General features: G+C 54.3%; 1 protein-coding gene across 1 annotated transcript in view; it reads right to left on the bottom strand.

Moving 5' to 3' along the window:
- The window catches only part of LOC311160121 (ankyrin repeat and fibronectin type-III domain-containing protein 1-like), a gene marked incomplete at its 5' end in the record, with an annotated part of 255,498 nt that overhangs the window by 54,707 nt on the left and 176,624 nt on the right, over positions 1-24,167 (bottom strand). Inside the window, one exon of the mRNA XM_084216603.1 lies at positions 19,855-19,895. Within this exon, the coding sequence (XP_084072729.1) occupies positions 19,855-19,895 (41 nt within the window). The remainder of the gene's footprint in view (positions 1-19,854; positions 19,896-24,167) is intronic.

Here is a 24,167-nt window from a genome sequence, read left to right as displayed (position 1 = left end):
TTTGAGGGACTTGAAGGGATTTGCGACGCAATAAAAACATTCCTGCTTGCAAAGCATGAAACCCCAAAAGTTTATGGGAAACCACTGTCTTCGGGATGTCTGCATATCTTCGGGCATCCTGGGAGCTGTAGTTCAAAGAAACCAAGAAAAAGCAAGCAGCCGATAATGATGGTTTCTGGATGGAGGCTGTGTGACTATTGGCTCCCGCACGAAAGCCTGAATTTCTGGGATGCTGAGCCCATTTCTGCAGCCAAGTGAGAGGAGAGCTCCTTGGCGCCTGGGGCACGAGGGACTCCAGCCCCACAGCGAGGGAGAGTGAGAGGCACCCAGAGAAGGGCAACGCAAAAACCAGGTGTTGATGACTGGGAAGAGGAATGCACTGCAGCAGAGGCCAAAGGGGACAGGCCAAGGCCATTTCCAGGGTTGGGAACCTGGCTGGAGCACAGCCTCACCTGTGAGCTAATACCTCTGTGCCTCAGTTTCCCCATAAATCTTATTGTCCCGCTATTCCCGAGGGCTGCAAGGATTGGTCTTTGCTGTTTGAACACCCACGGGGAGCCGAACTCCTCAGAAGGCAGCTGTTCACACTGCACCAACAGCATTAAATCACCTCCAGGCCCATTTCCTCTGAGCCCATGAAGGACAGCTGTGCCAGCCAGGCTGCTGAAAGGCACTTTATTCTGACACGAGACACCCTGCGTGCAAGAGTCACCTCCCAGCAGGAGAGCCAGAGGCATGTGATGTGACACCCTCCAGATGAGGCACTGCCCACAAGCAGAACTGCCACACCTGAGGTGCCCTGGGGTGCAGGGGCAGTGGTGGGGGGACAGAGGTGTGAGAGGCTGTGCACCGTCCTGGCTTGAGTGTGGAGTGATGCAGGAGATACTTTCACTTGCAACCAAGGAATCCTGCAGCAAAGACCACAACGTGGATGAAGCCAGCACTGGAGACATGAGCCAGGCAGGTGACCTCCTCACTACCTGCTTTGTGTCATGGGCTTGGGCTTCACAGGCCAGAGCACAAGACTGCCCCGTGGCTGTGCATGGCCATGTGTGACAGGGGACAACAACTGCCCACCAAGGCTCACCACACAGAGCCACGGGGGACAAACCCACAGCGTCAGACCTGGCCCCAGCTGACACAGCCAACCCCAGCATGGTGTGCTCTGCAGCCTGCTGTCAGCCCAAAGGCCTCAGAAGGGCTTTCTGACACTTGGAAAGCAAAGATAGACCACAGGAGAGTTTGTCCTTGGGGAAGACCTGTGGCCCTGAAGAACAAAGAGGTGGGACATTCACACCGGCAATAGCAGCATGGGTGCTATTCCACGGATGCTCTCCAGCCGCAGCATCATCCTGCTCCAGAGCAGAGTATCTTGCACATTGCTGCCAAAACCACACCTTGGTGCTCACCAAACACTGCCCATGGGGTGGGAACACCACAGGAGGCAGGTCCCCAGGACACAGCACTCTTCTCACCTCACTGCCATTCCATCCAGGCTGTCACAGAGCTGGGCCTTTCAGCTCCTCAGCACCACTCTGGTGAAATGAGGCAGCAAGTCCACACGACACTGCAGCCCAGAGCTGAGTTTCTGGAGGTTCTGCAGACAGACACCTTGGTTTTGCAGAGCTCAGCCCTCTGCTCTGGAGAAGAGTCGCTAGAATGTTTCTGGGCCAGCTGTGCCTTCACAGGCAGTGGAAAGGGCGCCCTGAAATGGTCAAGGCCAGGGCACGTAAGCTGAAGACCTACCAAGATTTAGGATATCATGCTGGTGCCTCTTGCTTCCTTTTCCTTGACTGCCAAACTCACACAGCAATCCTGATTTCTCCTGAAACCAAATCCAGACTGACTGAAACCAGGCAGTGGACACAGCCAGCTCCCTGTTCTGAGGCTCCCAGACTCCAGGAAATACCCACAGGCCGTGGGCCGAGCGTCTGGGGGGAATGCCAGCAGCTGCTCCACCTCTCCCAAGGCAGGAGGTCTGCACTGTGGCATGCAATGGCTGTCCCTGCTCACTTCAAGGCTCAGTTTGGAGCCCTGGTTCTGTACCTCAGAGCTGATAAAACCCAGCTGAGGAAGATGGTGGCGGCTTCCGCAGCAGAGCAGATGCTCAGAAACCAGGACTACCTCCCAGACAAGCCCAACCAAAGCACAGCATGTGCCTCCTGCACTGCAGGTCTTCTCCTGCACTGCCCGACCCTGACAGAGCCTTTTCATGGCACCACGAGCCTCAGGAATGGACATCTTCAAAGCAGAACCTCAGGGAGAGAAGAGATGAGCAGGAAGCTGCTGTTACGGGCCATTCCTGAAAGGAACAGCAACCATCTGGGTTCAGTGCACCTCCCAGCAGCTGGAGAAACACACAGGCACTGCTGTGGTTTGAGACAGGTTGGCTCAATGCCCCCCAACAGGTACCCTGGGCCTTCTGCAGTCATTTCCTTTGAATTAACGCCGCTCTTCAGATGTGACTGACAATACTGATGTCTGGCTGTTATACCAGGAGTCGTTCCCAAAGCTCCTGTACCTTTTTCCAAAAGAGCCAAAGCAGCAAAGGGTTATTAACCAGGGAGACAGCGAGCACAGGGAAGGAATGTGCTGTTCTTTGACAGGAACTGTGTTAATGAACGTTATAAAATTAAAGATCAGGAAAGCCTCAATGACAACTTCAGCCCTAGAAAAGCTGCCATTCAACCTCAAGGAAAACAGCCAAGAATGAAGGAAGTTCACTGTGGATTCTGGGTCCCCATTCCAGAACTTTCTCCTCCAGCACCAGGTCGCTCCATTAAAGCAGAGTCTGTCTTTAGGCTCATCACAGAGGTATCCCAAGGCCCTCTGCTAATTCTAGATATGATTTCAGCCAGCCACCACCCTATCCTGATGCAAAGCTGAACCAGGATTTGCAAGCCACTAAGAGCACCATGAAGACACAGATCCCTGTCCTTTCTTTCAGCACATTCCTTGAGGAAGAGTGGCCCTGGTGTCCTCTCTCCTCACACTTCCTGGGAGCTGGTTAATCCACAGAGAAGAAGAGGAGCTGCTACACCATGATGTTTGTGGCCTTGCAAGTGGCTTTCAGGTTTGCTTGAATGGTTTGCTTGAAAACTTGAGTGGTTTTCTGGCTTCATCTCCTTGGCCACTGCAGGCACTGCTTTAACAGGAGCAAGTCCAATGAAACACCTCAGCATGTGCTCATCTCCCAGGTAAGAGCAGCCTGTGGAGATCAGTGCTCCAGAAAAACACTTTCCTGGATGTGATGGAGATGCCACCACCAAAGCCCTACCTGAGTAAGGCCTCCCAGGGCTGCCTCTCCCCAGGAAAAACAGCAAACCCATATTGAGTATCAACCTGTATTTTAGGCATTTAAAAACAAGCACAACTCACTCTGCTCTACAAAATAACAAAAATCCTGGAAAAAACGGAGCACAAACTGTGCCTTCACACATGCCCCACCAAGCGTCAGCGCAGGGTGAGCAGAAGCAGCTGAGTCCAAAGAGAGTCACATTTTCGAGGGAACATTAATGCAGCCCTGGAGCTGGTGCTGACAGGTGAGCTCTGGGCTCCTGGCTGTGCTGGGCTCCGTGGGAGACGGGGCTGGAGCCCCGTGGGATGGAAGCTCTAAATCAGGAATGCAAACATTGCCCCCCTGCTCAGCAGAAGGCTACACTCAAAGTGAGCCCTTGTCTGGGACAGCCAGCGGGCGAAACCAGGCGATAACAACAGCTCTGCCAGAGTCCAAAATACACCCGCAACTTGTTTGGAATCACTTTGTGCTGGGCTTTAAAATATGCTGAAAAATTTCCATCCAGCCTGACTGTGGAGCTGCAGAAGGAGCCTGGCGTTTGTTTCCACGTACAGTGATGCTGATCTGAATTTCTCCCCATGGGTAGTGAAAAGAGAGAACTCTTGGGGAGGAGAAGGGGACAAGGAGCCGCCCAGGGTGCTGTGGCAGTGATTTTGGGTGCTCCCCCACAGCAGTGACTGCAGGGGGGAGCGAAGCACCCCATGGACACGTGGAGCTGAGTTAAAGCACAGAGGGAGATCTGCTCCCTGAGCGGGCAGCACAGCCCCCGCCAGCGCTGGAACCTCTCGCTTGTGGCTCAAGTCAAGGCAGCTCCATTACAAACAAACCTGTGGGAGGGAGAGGCAAAGAAAGAATCCCTCGAGGAATCTGCAAGGCACTGGAGGAGCTAAAAATAACCACCACCAACAAATCAATCTAGAAACAGAAAGCTAAAATCCCTAATAATAGAGGGTTGCCAGGTGGAGGAGGGAGGTGAGTGGCATTCTGTGGCCTGGCTCTGCCCACTGAGGATCCTGCAGAGAGTGGGGGCACAGGAATGTGGGACTGAGGGGGCATCGCTGCCTCTGCCTCCAACACACACCAGCTCCCATTCAGGGAAGTGTGGCATTGTTTCCCTGCTGTTTCTTACCTTCATGGTTTCAGACTGTCTCTCAGGATGGGCCAGCTGACTCCAAGGAACCAAGGTGCTGAGGCAAACTGCCCAATCCCTCCTCCACTCCATTCCAAGCTCCAGAAATGGAGCCAAATCTTGTGTCCTTTCCATTTCTGGTCACCATCTTTCCACATCCCTCTGGTAAGATCACTCTGATCTCAGGACTCATCTCTGTATTTATCAGTGCTTGGCTCTGATATGTCCCCCCACCCCAGACCCCTCCAAGGATGCATATCCCAATCCAGGCCTTCTGCCCCTCAGCATGTGCTATCACAGAGAGGAACCTCAGAGTGCAGGTCACCACCGTCTCACAACTGTAAGGTAACAGGAACACTCCTGGAGAGTGGACAAAGGGCTCTGGATGGCAACTCAACTGCAATACGAAATTCAAATGTGAATTTTAGGACTTCACAGAAGAATCTGTCCTGACTGTGGTAAGTCAGCAGGGTGGAGGAGCCTTGGGCCGGTTCACCAGGCACACAGGAGAATTCCCAGCTCACCGAAGGTCCCAGCACACGGGCAGAGAGCTGCTCCTGTCCTGCACATCCCCAAGGCCAGCAGGGAGGAATGCATGCCGGGGGGATTGGCAGAGCCCCCCACGCTGGTGCCATCCCCATGCCCCAGGCTGCCATCTACGCACGGTGACATGTCCAGAGCCCAGCAGAGCTGTGCCCTGGAGAGGCTGCACCCATCCCTGCCTGCGCCCACCCCAGCCACGGCACAGCCCCCCTGGATCCCGAGGGCAGAACTGGAGGGACACGAGGCAAGGACAGGCCACCCAGGAGCAGGGACAGGAGCGGGGAGGAGGAGGAAATTCGATGTGCTGCCCTCGCCTCCCCCAGCACGGCTCAGCTCGGGTAACGAGTGCTGCAGGAAAAGGGACGCTGCTCTCCTGACACGATACACGCTGCTAATCCCACGGTTTATCTGTCACTTTATCTGTCACTTTATCTGTCACTGTATCTGCCACTTCCGCGCCGGCTGTGGGACCCAGCCCTGTCCTGCCTGGCTCCCGGGGTGCTCCCTGCCTGCCACCCCCATCCCTGCTCCTCGATCTCTCCTTTGCCACAAAAACTGCAGGAGGGGGAAAAGGGTGTTGACAGGGTGTTTGTTAAATCAAACGAGCTGGGTACGAGTGGAGCCTCATCAGGCAGCGCTGCCAAGTCTCCTGCCACAAAGTCCTTCCCTGGGCTGGCAGGGGAGAACAGGACCAGCGTGGGGCTGGGGACTTGCCCGTGGGGTCGATGCTGACACAGAGCACCCCTGCCAGGGTGTAGTAGGTTTGGCGCTGGGCAAGGAACCGTGGAAGCACAGGAGCAGAGTTCCCATGGCCACCAGCCCCTCCTGGGTGCTTCCCTGCCCCGCTGCTCCCTGCAGGGACCCCCACATCCCTCACATCCCCAGCCTCCAGGGACCAGCAGCTGGCCCTGACATTCCCATCCAGCACCTCCTCTCTGGGTGTGAGGCAAGAGCCCTGGACATGCCTGGAGGGATCCCCCCAGGGGCACAGAGCCCAGCCCAGGGGTCCCCACGGCAGCGCCCACCCGGGCCAGGGCCAGCTCTCTGCCCAGGAGCCCCGGAGCAGATAACCTGCAGTGTGCAAGTGCTGGGGCATGCAGCTCGGCAATAGCCCAGCTCTCCAGCTCAGGAATGTCCAAATAAATACAGAAATACATAAAAAGGCCATAAATAAGGTTGCCTGAGATGACTGTTTGTCTCCCGCCTGGCCAGGACCCCTGCTCCCCCGCTGCTGTTTGCCTTGGCAGATGACAGCTGGGTAATTTGTTTCCATTGCAATGAAGTCCCAATTAACTGGAATAAACTTTTTACACTAAGTGTGTTTGTTTAACAAACTGGCTCTTTCAGAGCCTCACCGAGACCTGATTGATGCATTTGAGGGGAGTGGAAACACGCTGGGTGCTTGGACATTAAAGCTGCAGTGTCTGAGCAGGCTGGGGCTGAAAGGGCTCTCTCTGTGTTTGGGAAATCAAAACTGACACCTCTGATGTCTGGACTGGGATAGGGATTTCAGCGTGGCCTTTGTGTACAAATATTGACAGTTTCTCATTTGCTGTGGCTGACAGCCCCTCCCGTGTCCCCGCGGGCTGGGCATCGCCCGGGGCCACGCTCCGCTCTGCTGCGAGAAGCTGGGATCCACCACTGCTAGCATGCACGTTCTCCCTCCTGGGGACAGCACTGGGGGCTCCAGCCAGCCATCAAAATCCCAAAGAAAGGTGGGATTGACTCCACAGGGCACTCTCAATGAAGCAGAGCCAATGTCTGCAGAAGCAGCCCCTCTCCTCCTCCCAGCCTGCTGAGATCAGCTTCGTGGCTCATGAAGCCATTGATTCACAGCAGCAAAGCCAAGATGGTGAGAGACCAGTCTGAGATGGCTAGAAACTGGTTGGGAGTCTGAGTCTGGTTTCTGGTTCACACCAGAGTTTTCAGCAACACACTCCAGCTGAGGGGAGGTGAGAGAACAGAGAAACATGATGAAAGCCCAGAAGCAGAGTCCTCAGAACCATTCAGTTGGGATGGAAATGGCAAAGCCAAGTGGACAAACTGCACAACAGGGTCTGGCACAACTGGGGGCCAAGGCAGGCAGTGAAGACACCGTGCAGGCAGAGGGACTGCCTGGACACATCTGGAGACTGCAGCTCCGGTGCTGCGCCTCCTTTGGGAACAAGGCTGCTGGGAGCACCCTCAGGACAGCAAAACCAAGCCCCACATCTGCCAGATGGTGGCCTAGGATGTAGAGGGACAAAAGAGGAACACCGTGGGGAAAAGATGACCCAACCACCCCTGGCAGTGGTGCCAAAGGCAGGCACCGAGCACTGCTGCTGGCTCTGGGGGGATGTCCCACGAGGAGGGAAAAGCCATGGCACGGCTCCATGGCAGAGCCCACGCCAGGAGCAGCCCCACGCAGGAGCTGTGCTCCAGCTGCCTGGTGAGACACTGCATGAATAATAAGCACTTCTGGAAAACAAAGCACTTCTGACATCCGAGGGGACAATGAGTACAGCTGAGCTTTCTCTCCCTGGGTGCTTTTCCCTTCCTACCTCAAACTGCAAAGGAAAACCTCCAACAGACTCTGCTTGAGAACTGTCAGCTCCAGAGGTGCTCTTGAAACATTTGCTGGGTAAGTTTTTCTATTTCAAATCTAAAAATGGGAATTCACAGGTCTCAGAGCTCCTTTCTTCTACTTCTCCAGCCCATTTCCTCAAAGCAACACACACATTTCCATTTACTGTGGGCCAAGGTGGTGTTTTCCTGTGGCTGAGCGTTGAGCTGATCTCCCACAATCCATCAATAAAATGCTCCAAAGTCTGCCTGAAGTCAACCTGCCAGGGCTGTCCACAGCTTAATTCAGTCAAGTCTTTAACTTAGGTGTAAATACCATTATTCATTGTTGAGGCCCTGGCACAGGGTGCCCAGAGCAGCTGTGGCTGCCCCTGGATCCCTGGCAGTGCCCAAGGCCAGGCTGGACAGGGCTTGGAGCAGCCTGGGACAGTGGGAGGTGTCCCTGCCATGGCAGGGGGTGGAACAAGATGAGCTTCCTTCCAAGGTCCCTTCCAACCCAAACCATTCTGGGATTCCATGATTCTTCAGTGATTATTATCAGCTCATCTACATTCAGGATGTGTTGAAGTCACCAGAGGCAGCACTGATGGCAGAGCTCTGCACTGCCTGCCCAGGCTCCCTGGACAGTCCATGGGGAGGTAAGAATTCATTTCCCCATAAATTAGATGGAATGCTGCTCGTGATGCCCTTTCACATGATGTCCTAAGCCTCAAGAGACAAATAAGCACCCTCACCCCTATCCCTTCCCACTGCACAGCCACCACACCACCCTAAATGCTGTGTCTGCCAGTGCCAGAAACCCGCAGCACAGCTGAAATCCTTGGATCACCCTCCACTCACACGGCTCTGTCAGGATGCAGGAGAGACAGTGCCTTCCCTCCTGTATCACCTCAGTCACACTTTTCCCTGAGCAGATTAGCACTGTTTCCACAGCCCCCTGCAGGCTGCCCAGCACAGCCCAGTCCTGCCTGATCATCCCTCCCAAAGGAAGAGCTCCAGGATCAGGCTGATTGCTCACACAACCTGTGACTGCCCCTGGATCTTGGAAGTGTTCCAAGAACGGGGTTTGGAGATACGTGGGACAGTGGAAGGTGTCCCTGCCCGTGGCAGAGGGGTAAGACTAGATGATCCTTAGGGTCCCTTCCAGCCCAAACCCTTGTGTGATTTTCCAGTGCCACGGCCCTGCAGGAGGGAGCATGGAGAGAAAACACCACAATGGTATTTGAATAAAAACCCAGATTCATCTGCGTCTGTTCCAAGAAACTGCATCAGAGCCCAGCTCGTGCTGTGCTGAGAGACAAAGCTCTTGAGATGATGTGAGGCAGCAAGGTGGAGAATGGAGAATGAGGAAAGGGAAATTTTCTCTCATGAGCAGAAACTGAAGGCACTCAACACGCCTGGAGCTGCTGAATGTGATGGCAGTGCCTGCGTGGGAGGTGGCAGGGAATGAAGAGGAGGGCACTGCACACTTACAGTACTCACCATTATACGTTTTTCTTTGGAATTATAGATCTTTTAGCAGTTGGTGCTTGAATAAACACACCTTCTCACCAAGGACTGGGGTGAGGCACAGCACATCATACCTAAGCCAGCTGCAGGAGCTCAGCCTTAAAGGCATGTTCCCAACGGATAAGAAATAATTTGTTAGCACACTGGGAGACTCTCAGAGCCAGCAGTAAAATCATGGAATCATGGGGAGGGTTTGGGTTCTAGCTCCAACCTTCTGCCACAGAGTTCAGAACAGAGTGGTCAATACCAATGAAATATTACGGCATATAGGAAAATTATTAGGGAAACTAAAGAAAGGGAAAATGTGTGGCTGGACATGGAAAATCTGCTATTGGGGGCCAAATGAAGGCTAGCAATAGGTCTGGTTTTAAGGATCACAGGGGCTACTTTAAAGCAGAGTCTTTAGGACTGCTCGAAGGATGCAGAAAAGGAAAACATAGTCCATATTTATTCTGTGTTTGGGAAAAAAACTGTGAGTAGACTAATTCCTAGGAGAGATGAAGCTCTCCTGAATCATTAGCACCCATGTGCATCAAATGTGGCCAAATAGCACAGCCAGCACAGCCAACACATACCCAAAAGCTGGGGAGAGGGTTTTGGGCTCTGCTGCTTGTTTGAGCCAAGTTCAGGCTACCACATCCAGATGGAAATGGCTCCTTCCCCCCAGCACTCCCACCCGGCACTAAGGGTGACCTAATTATCAACCAAACAGTCAGCCTGATATCGGACCCAGAAGGCAGGGCTCATCTGGAATTAAATTAAGAAATAATTAAAGGATGTAAGTTCTAATTAAAGTCAGTCGGTGTGTCTTGGTGGAAGGGATCTTGTCCGATGAGCCTGATGTCCCTCTGTAATGAACACTGGCTGGCAGGAAAGGCCTCGTGCCCCTCCCGGCTGTGCAGGCAGAGCTCTCAGCGCTCCCTGACTCTCCCAGTTCAGAAGATGGGGCTGTGCAGCCCAAATCAAGCCCTTTAAATAGATTTAGAGCCGGCTGACAGGTCTCACACAGGAGGTGTCAATGGGGAATCGTTAGCGAGGCTCCACGGGGAACGCACCAATCGATATTTCCACTGATGATCACGATGGAAACACAAAATCCTCACTCAAAAAATTAGTGGGTGACAGGAAGATTGATGGAATGGTAAATATTGATGAGGAGAGAGGGAAATGCCTGGTAATGCTGAGCCCATTCAAACACTGTACATGATAATGCAACCCAGCCTGGGATAGCACAGCTTCGGAGAGGGATTTCAGGCTGTATTTTTGAACAGGGACTGGATCCCAGACAAGAGGGAGCCTCCAGAAAGGGTCAGGGGTCACCACGGATGAGCAGCCCAGCACAAGGCTCTAATGTGATGCTGTGATGAAAAAAGCTGATGCAGTTCTTAGGGGAGAGCAGGAGAGCTGCACATACTGCACTGCTGGGACTGCCACTGCCACTCCTGCAATTAAGGTGTCCACGTTTAAAGAGAACACTAAAACAGCAGAGCCTTGGGGGATGAGTCACAAAATTGATCTGGTGGCTGGAGAAAATACCATGCTGTAAAAGATTTGAGCTATATTGAGTTTATTGATAAAAATCTGCCACCCACCAAAAACCAGAGTGGGGCCAACTGCTTTTATCAGTGAGACGTGCCAGAGGCAGGGACTGGGAAGTGGAGCCCAGCAAATTCTAGCGAGTTTTGGGTCAGGATTAGATACATCTCAGGGATGCTCAGAGAATGAGATAACTCTCAGAAGGCAACCAAAACCTCTACTGGAGCTTGTGGGAAATTCATATTCCAGCAGCACATGGGAGGCCATAGGAATGATCTAACAGACCTAAATCCCACCCAAATGAACCCCAGCAGACAACTGGAGTTCCAGGGCTGACTCCTGCCGTGCACAGGATAAAGGCTCAGGAAGGCTGTTTAATGACTTTAAACTGACAGAGAGCAGGTTTGGAGTAAATGCTATGAAGGAATTGTTCCCTGGCAGGGTGGGCAGGCCCTTGCACAGGGTGCCCAGAGCAGCTGTGGCTGCCCCTGGATCCCAGGAAATGTCCAAGGCAAGGTTGGACGGGGCTTGGAGCAGCCTGGGACAGTGGAAGGTGCCCCTGCCATGGCAGGGGGTGGGAATGGATGAGTTTTCAAGTTCCTTCCGACCCAAACCACTCTGGGATCCTATGAGATAGTGCTGGCCTTGGAGCCATGGGGAGCTGGGGGGGCACTGAGCTCCTAAAAGAAGAAATTTTGAGCTACAAGTCCAGCTACCTCTGAGGAGTTCCCATCAAATCTCGTGCCAGAAGCAAAGCATGAGGGAAAGATCCCTGTGTCTTGGAGAAAGCCCAGCAGGGATTGCTGGCAGCAGCTCAGGAAACTCCTCTCCCCCCCTGTCCCTTTTGCCCCCGGCGGTCTGTGGGACCGAAGGCTGCTGTGGGTGGCAGCAGCACCTCCCATGGCTAAAGCATCTCTGTGTTGACTCACTGCAGCAAACAGTTTGCTCTCTTGCTTAGGGGAGAAAGCAGGCTTGGTTATTTGTTACAAATGCCCATCTTCCTACGCTCAATTCCCTTGCCATGATTAATGCCAGGCGCTGCAGTCGTGGCAGGGCTGCAGCTGGTGCTTAGGTGGCTCCTGTGCCAGCCTGAGTGCTGAGCTGGCAGCATCGTCCTCTCAGCACCAGAGGGGAAGGCAGCCCCGGGTTCAGAGCTGCAGGGCAGGCAAATGCCATCCTCATGTCCCCACCAGTGGCCTGGGGAGCGCCAGTGCCCAGCCATGGAGGGGCCGTGCCCACTCTGCTCCCTCTTTCTGGAAAAAGCAGCAAGGAGCACCCATGGGGAGCAAGGAGCCTTGTGCTGCCCAGAGGCTCTGCAGGGGGACAGGGGCTGAGCCCCAGTCCCTGCTGGCAGTTCACAGGGACAGAATGCCCCTCAGGGAAGTGCACAGTGCAGGGAACACACAGGGACAACAGGAAGCACGACAGAAAGACTTTGAGCCCTTGTGTGGCAGTGCTGGAGACAGGGAATCAGAGCCCAGGCAGGTTTTTAATTGGAATGGAATTGAAATTACAGGGGGGACAAAACTCAACCCTGCTTTGGTGTAAAGAAAGGGGCTGGGGGATCAGGGAAAAAAGCCCTGCAAGTTTCTATGACAACTGCCACAGTAAGAGCCTACACTGCAACCTCACTTAACACATTAAAAGCCGCAGAGAAACAATGAAACCCTAAACTTTATTTTACACCAGGTGCAGGAGGGCCATTCCCAGGGGAGAGCAGGCACAGGGCCTGGGGTTGGTCCTGTGCTCCCGTGGCCTGCTCATCCAGTGCAGGATGAAATGAGTTCAGCCAGCCCCAGGAACTCCTCCTCCTGTCCCCTGGGCTCCAGAGACCACTAAAACCAAATCCTTGTCCAAACCTTTCTTGGGCCAACATATTTAATTCTGGTTATCAAGGGTCCTGATGCCATCCAGGGTATCTGTGTCCTGAAAAACCATGGATCCAGAATAGTTTGGGTTGGAAGGGACCTTAAAAAGCCCGTCTCATTCCAACCCCCTGCCATGGTCAGGGACACATTCCACTATCCCAGATTGCTCCAAGCACCATCCAGCCTGGCCTTGGATACTTCCAAGGATTCAGGGGCAGCCACAGCTGCTCTGGGCAACCTGTGCTAGGGCCTGCCCACCATCACAAGGAATAATTTCTCCCCAATACCGAATTTAAATATCTTCTCTTTTACTTTAAAACTATTCCCCTTTGTCCTATCACTCTCTGTCCATGTAAACAAGACTCTCTCTCTCGCTCTCTCTAATAAGCTCCTTTAAGTACTGGAAGACTGAAATGAGGTGCCACTGAAGGCTTTTCCTCTCCAGCCTGAACAGCCTCAGCTCTCCCAGCCTGGCTCCACAGCAGAGGGTCCAGCCCTGGAAGCATCTCTGTGGCCTCCTCTGGACCCATTCTGTGTGCAGAGCATCCCACAATGATCCTCCAGGCCCACTGCAACAGGAGCCCAGGGCGGGCAGTCTCTCCCAAGGAGCAGCAAAAAGGAAAATGAATAAGAGCAGTGTTCATCCAGACTTCACAGAGCCACAGTCCTCAGCAGGGCCTCCCATGCACACCATGCAGTGCTGCCCTCCCTCCCATGCACACCATGCAGTGCTGCCCTCCCTCCCATGCACACCATGCAGTGCTGCTCTCCCATGCACACCATGCAGTGCTGCTCTCCCATGCACACCATGCAGTGCTGCCCTCCCTCCCATGCACACCATGCACTGCTGCCCTCCCTCCCATGCACACCATGCACTGCTGCCCTCCCTCCCATGCACACCATGCACTGCTGCCCTCCCTCCCATGCACACCATGCAGTGCTGCTCTCCCTCCCATGCACACCATGCAGTGCTGCTCTCCCTCCCATGCACACCATGCACTGCTGCTCTCCCTCCCAGGCACACCATGCAGCGCTGCCCTCCCTCCCATGCACACCATGCAGTGCTGCTCTCCCATGCACACCATGCAGCACTGCCCTCCCTCCCAGGCACACCATGCAGTGCTGCCCTCCCTCCCAGGCACACCATGCAGTGCTGCTCTCCCAGGCACACCATGCAGTGCTGCTCTCCCATGCACACCATGCAGCACTGCCCTCCCTCCCATGCACACCATGCACTGCTGCTCTCCCTCCCAGGCACACCATGCACTGCTGCTCTCCCATGCACACTATGCAGTGCTGCTCTCCCTCCCAGGCACACCATGCACTGCTGCCCTCCCTCCCATGCACACCATGCAGTGCTGCCCTCCCAGGCACACCATGCAGTGCTGCCCTCCCTCCCATGCACACCATGCAGTGCTGCCCTCCCAGGCTGCAGTGGGGAGGGGACTGCCAGGACAGCCAGGTCTTTTGCAGGGGGCCCTGCCCTCATCCCCAGGTACAAACTGGTACCAGCTTCCCAAGCAAGCAGCACTGTTAGCCTGGGCAGAGAGCCCAGGGAGGGAGGGAGGGCACCACTACATGGTGTGCCTGGGAGGGAGGGCAGCACTGCATGGTGTGCATGGGAGGGAGGGCAGCACTGCATGGTGTGCATGGGAGAGCAGCACTGCATGGTGTGCATGGGAGGGAGGCCACAGTGCACAGCAGCAGGGTGATGGCTCCTCCACGCCTGAGCTCCTGTGGGATCCCTGCCAGCACTGCTCCTCCTCGGTGCTGTCCCAGCTCCCTCCACAGCCCAGAGGAACAGCCTGGACCTGTCTGTTCTGAACTGGCAGGAGATCAGCTGAACTCCTGCACCCGCTGCAAGTGTCCAGAGCAACCCTCTGCCATGCCATGAGATACCCCTCAGTTCATTCCCACTTCTGCTAAGCCCCAGCTCCCTGCTGCTTCCCACTGCTCATTCCTGCTTCTCCTAACTCCCTGCTCCCAGGCTGCTCAGGGTCAGCTCTGCACTTCCTTCCCAGACTGGCATTTGTTAAATGACTACATTTCTCCAAAGTGCCTTTCCAGGATTCCCTTCCTTTCCCTGCACTCCAAAGTGTTAAAGCCCCTCCACCTGCCCGAAGCTCAGACTGAATCCACTGGCCAAACTCCAGGGGGAACATTTCATAAATTTGCTATACAGTTTCAATGGCTCAGCCCCACTGCCAGGATACCCCAAACCAGCACCAGAATCTTCTTTAAATATGCTGTGTGTAAAGGAGATCACTCCTCGACTCTCCAGGGATCTGCCTTGGACAGGATTTGGGGTTGGAAGTGAGGATAACCATGTTCATGACCCCTTCTGGAGGGCTACACTCCCCTTCAGCCTCCAACCTGCACCTGCCCAAAGAGCACCCACCCCACAGACCCCAGCATTTCTCTTTCACCCTCCACAGCTCTGCCATCCCACTGCCACCAGAGATGTTGGTGATAGTGTTTCATCCTTTCCCACAACCAACGCTGGGAGCATTCTCCAAACCTGTGCAGGTGGTTTTGGGACAGTTTCCTGCATCACTGAGTATCCCAATGAGTATCCTTTATGGAGAGGTGGTCTTGGCATTGCTTCTCCTACCCCACAGCTCCCTGGTGTCACTGGCACCATCTCTTTCTCCCTGCTTCCCATGTGTGTCCTCCTCCCTGTGCTCAGCACTTGGAACCTGAGCTCCCAGCTGAACAACTCTCAGCCACCACAGAAGAAGTCAAACACTGCCTATATGTGCATGATTATCATTCATTACTGCAGCAATAATGGCTGAGGGAAGGAGGCACTGAAATGAGAACCTGGCTTAGGAACACATCATGCTTATTATGATGGTCCTTAATGCTTCCAAAATGTAAATACTGATTTCTAGAGCCTTAAAACCACCAACATTTTACGAGATAATGATTCAGCAAGGAAACACTTTCATCTAAGTGCTGGCATGGCAAGATTGGAGTCTGGGAGATTAAATGTTCTGCTGTAAGGGCCAGGTGACAAAGAATTAGCTGCGGAGACAGCTCTGTGTAATGACTTTGAGGCAAAACAAACAGGAGCTGCTGCTTTCTGGGAGGTGCTTTCAAAGGTTCCTCCCGTGTTTGCACATCTGAGCCTGGAGGACAGGGGGTGGGGGCAGCCTTTAATCCCAGCTGGAGCCAGAGCCAAGAGGTACCTACTTGAAAGGGCTGTGGGATCCTGTGGGATCCTGCTGTGGAATCCCTCTGTAGGATCCTGTGGGATCCTGTGGGATCCTGCTGCTGCAGGGCAGCTCTGAGACAGCCGGTCTCTCCTGCCCGGCCACCATGCCAGGGGACAGGAGGAGAGGATCAGTGGGGAGCATTCTGTCACTACAGCTGTGGCTCTCCTGACACCTCAGAGTGCCTGGCAGATATTCCCTGCTCCCAAGTGACGGCTCCCTGACAGCTGAGCAGCACGGGGGGAATGAGGGCAGCTCCCACTGCGAAGCAGTGACACTTTATTAAGCCCAGGTATTTCAGGCTGCATTTGCTAGGGGGTTTATGAGTGTCATTACCACCAACATTTCTTTCTGCTTTAAAGAAAATGAGTTCCTGACACTGAAGAGCAAATATGTGCCAGGGGCAATTAGCAAACACACCGGACGGCTTCAGTTCCTGTCAAGAGACTTCCACCCAGCCCTGCCAGGAGAGTTATTACCTCCTGTCCCAGGAAAGCCTATTCCTGTCTCTGAGCATGGTGTCCTTGCCCCTGGGTCTTCAGCCAGTGGCTCCTTGCTGCCTTGACAGAGAAGTCAGGGCCCTGTGTTAGAAATTTGGAAGGACCTCTGGAAGCCTGGATATTCTAACAGCATTACAGCTCTATCAGCACCTTCCAAAAGTGGGGTGGCAAAGGAGTGAGCAGCCCAGGGGCTGGACTGATACCACCCCATGCTTCTTCCCCAATCTCTCCAAACTCTGGTCAGACCCCAGACAGAGCAGAGTTGCAGCCAGGGCTGCACTGGGGGAGGTATGGGCCCAAACTGCATCAGATGAGAGCTGCTAGGTCAGGATAAACCCTTCTGACATCTGAACACACTGTTTTGGAAACACAGGAAGGCACCTGTACCTGTTCCTGTGGGATGGCTGGAGCAGTCAGTGCAGGTGAGGAGAGCTGTGCACTTGTGGCCATTCCCAACATGCCAGGTTGCTTTCTCAGGTATTTCAGCTACAGGAGCTCTTTATGTGCCACTGCTGGTCCTTCCTTGGCTGATCTCTACCCCTTTCAGTTCTAGTTGATGTAACTTTTCTTAAGATTAATGCTTCAGCACTCTTGGCTCAGGCTGCATCTCTCCATTTACCATGGAAGAGGGAACATCCTGTCCCAGACTAAAGACCAGAGACCCAGCTCCTGACACAGGCCAGCTCTTACAGGAATATCCAGAAGCACCCTCACTGAAGCCCTTGCAGGCAGGAGGACATCCCCCAGAGCAGGCAGCAGCTCCATTCTGGGCACCTCTGACTTCCTGTAGCTGAGGTCCACCTGCACCTCACCTCCCTGTGTGCTTTCACTGCATCTTGGGGAGATCTGTACCTCATGGATGGACTGGGAGGAGGGGAAGGGCCATCAGAGGCTGATGGGTGAGGGTGGACATGTCTCCATGCCCTCAGTCAGCACTGGGATGTTCCAGGAGCTCAGGAAACACCCACCTGCTGCCTGAGACAGACTGATGGGAGCTGTGAGCTGAGGACACATTTCCATTTCTGAGGGGAAGAGGCAACAAAGGAAGGAAAGGAGTCACTCCAGGAGACACAAGGAAATTCAGCAGATGGAATGTCTGATGTCCACTGAGGAAGAGGGCACCTGACTAGAGAGAGCTGAACACAGCAGGAACGGAGCAGGAGTCACTCCCAGGACAAGCAGCGACAAAACTCACTGCTGAGATTTCTGGCATGTGTGTCTCCTTTTTCTGCTTTCAGGACCAACACCTGCTGTGAGAGAGCCCCAGAGCCTGACACATGAGCAGGATGGCTCTGACCCTGCTCCCACAGGGCTTTGGAGGCAGGTGAGCCAATGCCTCAGAAGCCGAAAAGGAAAAGCAGAAGCACAGTCAAGTTTGCTCTGGCTCATGGGAGCTGCAGGACCGGCTACACACTGCCAGACTTCTCTCAGCTCCCCACCTTCCTTGCACACATGTGTCCAGGAACCACCACACTCTTCCCACGCTCTGGCTGCTCGCCACCACCTTGCCCAGGGCTCGGGGAACTGTGAATCTGGGCTGTGGAGCTGCTGCAGAGGAGCTGAGCTGTCTCAAGTCCTCAGCAGGGCCACCCAACCTCTGGCATTTTCTAGCAACCCTTCTCTGCTGAGGAAGACGAGCTCCAGCCCTGCCAGGAACTGAAGGGCTCCATAGAGAGCACCTGGTCCAGCCCTGCAGATGGTTCCAACAGGCACAGTGTGGCATCAGCTGGGGGATCAAAAAACCAGATGGGATGGGGACAGTGGTACCAAGCCACATCACGGACACAAACTCACCCATCACAACCCCAGCACAGCCACTGAGGAGTGTAAATGGGCTGGGCATTAACCAAAGTCACAGGGTTATGACCAGGCACAGCTCCTGGGCCAAACCACGGAGGTGCCGTGGCCTCGTGGCACAGAGAAGCAAACCCCCATAAAACATCCTGTATCTACAGGAGCATCAGAAACCCCACTCTGACCCAGCAGCTCCACACCTTCAGCGAGATGGGAAGCCCATGTTCTCCCATTCAAGGTAGAGAAACATTCCTCATTTCTCAGAGGAGCTTAGTTATAAATGCAGCGTCACAAATAGTTGCTACCAACCACCAAAACCACAGAAAATGATAGGAAATCTGAACAGTAAGAGCTCTTTAAAGATTTCCTCCAAATCTCCTACTTCAAGACTCCCCAAAGCTTCAGCTGGAACTGAGACATGGGAGATGCTTCAATCTGTTCTAAACCCGCTTGTCAGACTCCTCACAAACACAGCACTAAACTCAGGAGCACCAAAATCTTGGACAGCTGTTGGAGAGGTCACACAAACACAACCACGAACTCTGCCAAATGTGTGTTCATGTTGTTGTGGCATCCACAATGACTCCATAATCTCCTGTGATATTCCTCTGATCTCCCAGAAAGCCATGCAGGATTAAACAGATATTTGGTATTTCCAGAAGTCTTTATCTGCCTGAGGCCTTGGAAAGCTGATGAGCTGCACTGCCTTGGGGTGAACAGGCAGAGAAGCTCCCTCAAATCAGACTTTCAGTACGGACCTAGAAACCAGCACCGAGTTTTACAAACTCTTGGTGGCATAAAGAGCAATCAGCAGACAACTGAAGAGCATACACACACCCCATACTTGCTCTCCAGGATGGACAGGGAGCAGGCAGATCTACACCACACTCCCTGACACAGCCTGTCACCCCTGGACCTGCTCCCTCTGAGGCCAAGCCCGACTCAGACCGAGGATGCTGCCACGCTGCTGGCACTGCTGGGATGCTGGGGAAAGCAGCAAAGACTGAGCAAGAGCAGGACAGTGAGCTCTACCCAATTCCTTCTGACTTGTCCAAAGCCATGCTCCCCTGACAATCCTGCCCATCAGAGCACTGTCCCACAACTTCAACTCCACCTATGTTTTTTGGTTTGGTTTTTTTTTCAGAAGAAAGGTGATAACCTGAAGACCTTCACTTCCCCAGGCAAAGCAAGAGTAACACAAGGTCCCACAGGTGACGTGCTCAGCAGCACAACACATAATGCAGTGCCAGGGCAGAACCCAACCTCTCAGCAGGGCTTTTAACAGTTTGCCATTATCCAAATGATGATGAGACCAAACCTGTCCATCCAGCAAGCACAGCCTTCTTACCTGGAAGGTGCCATGCTGTGGCAAGGTTGTGTTACCTAATCCACACACCAAGCAGTCAACTGCTTGTGTTGGTGGAGTGGTTTGCAGTAATTTCTCACATCCATAGCTCTAAAGCCCCCTTGCCCTCCTCTCCCCCTGCAGCTCACAGAGCTGCACCAAGCACGGCGGGTGAAGACAAAGGCACCAGCAGCTGTGGGAGATGCACTGCTGTGACACACAGCGAAACCCTTCCATTCTCCAAGGCAGCTCAGCTGTGCAAACCAGGAGCAGAAGGAGCCTGAGGTGGGAAAGGTCACCAGTGCACCCCCCTCTCCCGGCTCTGTCCCCCAGGCTCAGTCAAGCTGTCATGGTTCCTTCTGACCTGATGGAAGGATTTGCATATGCCCTGAAGCCAGCATGACTGACAGCCCTTCCACTGTTATCCTCACTTGTGTAATTGCAGCAGCTATTCTTGTACACTGAAATGTCTAATCTTAGCGAGCCATGGAGCTGCTGGGTAATATGGACCAGCCGGGAATTTCCATGCAATTACTCACCACTGCTACTGGCACTTACTTTGGCTGGTAAAAGTCCTTCTTGTCTGCCGACCCCAGGCTCTGCAAGACACAAAAGACAGATGTATTTATTTTTTTAACCCTTTGTCAAGCACTGATCACTGATGAGTATGTGTGGGGAAGCACTGAAAGGCAGGTGCCTGTTATTTTCCTGCCTGATGGGTCTTAAGTGTACTGGCTGGACAGGAGAGCTTGGCCCTCCAGCCATAGGCAGTGCCCACAGCACCAAAGATGTAAAAATAGAGAGTTAAACTAGAGGTGAGAGGATGCATTAGGTCTGAACTCAACGTACTCAGGCGTGTGTGTGCCTCCTGCAGAAAAGTGGCACCTTGTGTCAGGAGGGGACTCAAGTCCTGTCAAGTCCACCCAGCTGGAAAGAGGACAAAGTGCAGGGTTTGGCGGAGGGGCTGAGCCACCACCACTACAAAGACCCTCTGGCAGGTCAGGGGCTGAGCCCCAGCCCCACAGTTTCTGCCAGGAGCAGGACAACAAAATTCTTCTGCCAGGAAAACCACATCAGGCCTCAAGCACATGCAAAATAGGAAGCAGAGACAGCCCCGATGCTCACTCAGGTTCCTGTCCCTCCAACCCCACCCCCAGCATGATGGAGCAGAAGCCTGAGAGCCCCACAGATGGCTGTGCCACTGTTCCCTGTGAGACCCCAGTGAGGCCAAGCCTCCCCACGTGGCCCCTGGGGGCGCCGGGCAGGGCACAGACCCCAGGTGGGGTGGGTGGCCAGGTGTGTGCATGGCACACACAGAGAGCAGGCGTGCAGCTCCTCACGCCGCGAGGATGGGGCCGTGTACCCCACACGCATCCCAGTCTGTCCCCAGCACACCTCGGCCCAGAGGCACCCACAGCAGGGCCTGGCCCTGCTGCGAGGCCCCAGCGCAGGACAGAGCTCCCTGAGCACGGCGGGGTCCCGAGGGGTACACCCCTGCTGTACCGAGGGGTGCGCAGGGCAGCCTGTGCCCAGCGCAGGGGGACGCCCACGGCGGGCGGCACCGGGACAGACAGACACAGACCCACCGCACCCGGCTGTCACCAAAGCTCTCGCACCGCCACAGCCCTCTCCTCCTCCTCCTCCTCGTCCTGGGGATGATCCTTGTCCGTGCACCTTGTGGGGTGCAGGGCAGGGAGCAGCAGCGCAGGGTGGCCCGGCCGCCGTCCCTGTCCCCGCGTGTCGGGGCGTGCAGGAGCCGCTCGGCTCCGGGGCGGCTGTTGGAGTTTTGCTCTGTGGTTGCCAGGCAATGGCGAGCTCCAACTCAAAACAGCAGGAGCAGCGGGGCCGAATGCTAATCAGGCCGGCAGGAGCAATCCCAAAGCTTCCCCTTGCCAGCCAAAGCCAAAGAGAGCCCCCACCAAAGCTGGCAGGGAGAGGAGGACCCCAGCTTTTAAACAGACAGGGATCCACTGTCACCAAAACATAACCAAAAGGGAGCTCTGGCCAGGCCAGCAAGATGGGGATGTGGTTCAGTGATGGGTGACCCTCTCCATGGCACGGAGACATTGGCTGGTCAGTGGGGAGGCTGCAGCCAGCTCACGGCACAGGGTAGGACAGTCTGTGTGTGTGACACCCTGGTGCTCAGCCCAGGGCACACAGAGGTGTGCGGGCAGAGCTGGGAGCACACAAGGAGCAGCTTCCATTTGGGATGAGAAGCTCATTGGGAAGTGCTGCAGCTGTGTCAGGGGGAATTTAGGTAGGATTTTAGGAAAAGGTTCTTCCCCCAGAGGGTGCTGGGCACTGTCCCGGCTCCCCAGGGAATGGGCACAGCCCCGAGGCTGCCAGAGCTCCAGTAGAGCTTGGACACCGTTCTCAGGCACAGGGTGGGACTGTTGGGGTCTCCTGGGCCGGGCCAGGGGTTGGACCAGATGATCCTTGTGGGTCCCTTCCAACTCAGAGGATTTTGTAGTTCTGTGGTTCTAAGATGTCCCCTGCCCTAGTGCTGACTGTCAGCATGCAAGAGCTCTGAGCAGCCCTGCCAGCCGGAGATGGGGACAGCCCCTGGCTGTCCCTGCTGCTCCTCTGAGCCCACAGCAGCAAGAGCTGCAGCAAAGCCCCACGAATCAATGGCCAGACACCAAACTGGGCTGATCCAACACTGGCACAACCTGCCCAGATAGGTCGTGGATTCTCCATCCTTGGAGACATCCAAGACCCACTGGACGTGGTCCTGGGTGTCCAGGATAACCCAGGGCAGGTGGTCCTGCACTGAGCAGGAGGTTGGCCCGAGACATCTCCAGGAGATCCCCAGATCTCCCAAACCACTCCGTGCATTCCCGAGGTAGCAAAAAAATGAGCACAGCAGTAACTGCTAAGGGTGAGTGAGGGCAACTGAGCGATGGGAGCTCTCTGCAAGCCCAGAGCACACCCAGGAACAGCTCCACCCCTTCCAGCACAGCATTCCCATATGATATTTCCTTACTTCCTTAAACTTGCACCCAAAACCCAAAGTGTCTGCAGAGGATGGATCGGTTTCAACAAAGTTCATGAGCCCCAACAAATTCAGTTCCTTCTGCTGTCTGTGCTAGTAGGGATCATGGAGAACTGCTGATACTTAAGGAGCAATCACCCACAAACAGTGTTCTCAATGCTATTGAAACAACATCTGGATAACCTGCACCTCACATAGCCAGACCCTCCACCCAGCCACAGTGGAGCCTTGGAAAAAGCTCCCACCGATGCCATAGCCAGTGGAAAACTAAGATTTTAGATATCTGAGATAAAACAATGAGGAATGAACTTTGCAGAGAGATTAAAAAACCCACCAATAAACTGGGCAGTGATTACAGCAGTGATCAGCCAAAATTACTAATTCTAACGGTCATGAAGTAAATAGCAAATAAGGAAGAAAAGCAGAATTTCAGCAACATGTCCAAGGAATTGGGCCTGGAGCAAGACCAGGGGCTTTGATCAGCTGGTGGCTGTACCACCACCTCAAAGTCTGCCCTTGAGCCATTTCTTCCCATTTTATGTCTCAGTTTCCCCATATTGCCCAGGCACAGCCCTTTGCCTCCTCACTCTCTTTCCAGAAGAGAACAGGACCATGCCCAATAGGCAGATGGAGCTGCACAGGTGAATCCCACCCTGCTGCAATTTTCTCTCCTAAGCAAGCACAAAATCAAGGTGGCCATGGATCCAGAGGGCTCTGGGAGAGTGTTCAGGAAAGCATAATAACCACCAGTGAATGGAGGCCTTTCCAAGGGCAGGAACATCACAACATCCTGGTAAGAACTGGAGCACTGGGAGAGCTCAGAGCCCTGCCTGGGAAGATCCTCCTCATCGGGGGATTGGTTAATGAAGAGGTTAATGAGGGACCACGCAGGGAATGGGGCAGGCTGTGGGCAGGACTGGCCGTGGACACTGCCCTCTGTACTGTCACACACCAAGGGACAGCAGCAGCAGCAGCAGGACTGGGACAGTGCCACCAGTGCCACCTCGGTCCCACCAGGTATCACAGGCTCAGCCACATCCACAAGAGGGGAAGAGAAGGGAGAAGTGGCCAAGGGAAGGGTGGGATGTAAGGAAGCAGGGTCAGGCAAAGGGAACACACATCCTGGACCTTAGGAAAAATGTCCTGTCACTGGGCTTGAGCAGATTGTCAACACCTCCAAGTGGCAGGGATAGAGCAGGTTTTACAGCACTCACTAAACAGACCAGTGTAGAGGGGACAGATCCTGACCTTACTGGGAACTGGGACTGGCTTTTCTTTTTCTGCCTGTTCCTGAAGCCTGGGAACTGAAAAAGGCAGAGGAGCAGAACGTGAGCTGGTGTTTTCCTGTGCTTTCAGGGAGGAAAGATCAATTCCTCCTGGACTGAGAGGGGATCTGCAGGTTTCTATCAATGCAAATAAAGAATAAAAGCTTAAATGCCAGCCTCTGTGCATGCTCTGCTCCTGGATGGTCTGGAGGAGTCACTTCTGGAGGAGTGACTGCTTGTGGCTCCTGTGCATCAAGGCAGAGCTGGGGATGGCAGAGAGGTGCAACTACAGTGTGGCTCAGCTCCCAAAACAATCTGGGTGCCTCACAGACTCTCAGACACCTCCTGCTGCTGCTCAGGGTGCTGGGAGCCCCCAGCCTTCCTGAGACAGAGGGAGAGGAGCATCACCCAGCTCTGAGTCCCTGTGAGCCCCACGCTGCAGCGTGAGTCACCCTCCAGGACCCACTGCTGCTCCTCGCTTGCTCACTTCACTGATGACTCAGGCCTGAGGAAGCACAGTTTAAGTCCCTTAATGAAATAATTTTTATCAGCCTGTCTTTCTAAAGCAAACCCCTCAAGCGAGGCTTGCACCCATCTCCACCCTTTCATGCTGA

This window comes from Fringilla coelebs, assembly GCF_963513975.1.
Source record: "Fringilla coelebs genome assembly, chromosome: 16".
Lineage (NCBI taxonomy): Eukaryota > Metazoa > Chordata > Aves > Passeriformes > Fringillidae > Fringilla > Fringilla coelebs.
The sequence above is the reverse complement of the archived record's forward strand: the minus strand, read 5'-3'. Positions and strand labels throughout refer to the sequence as shown.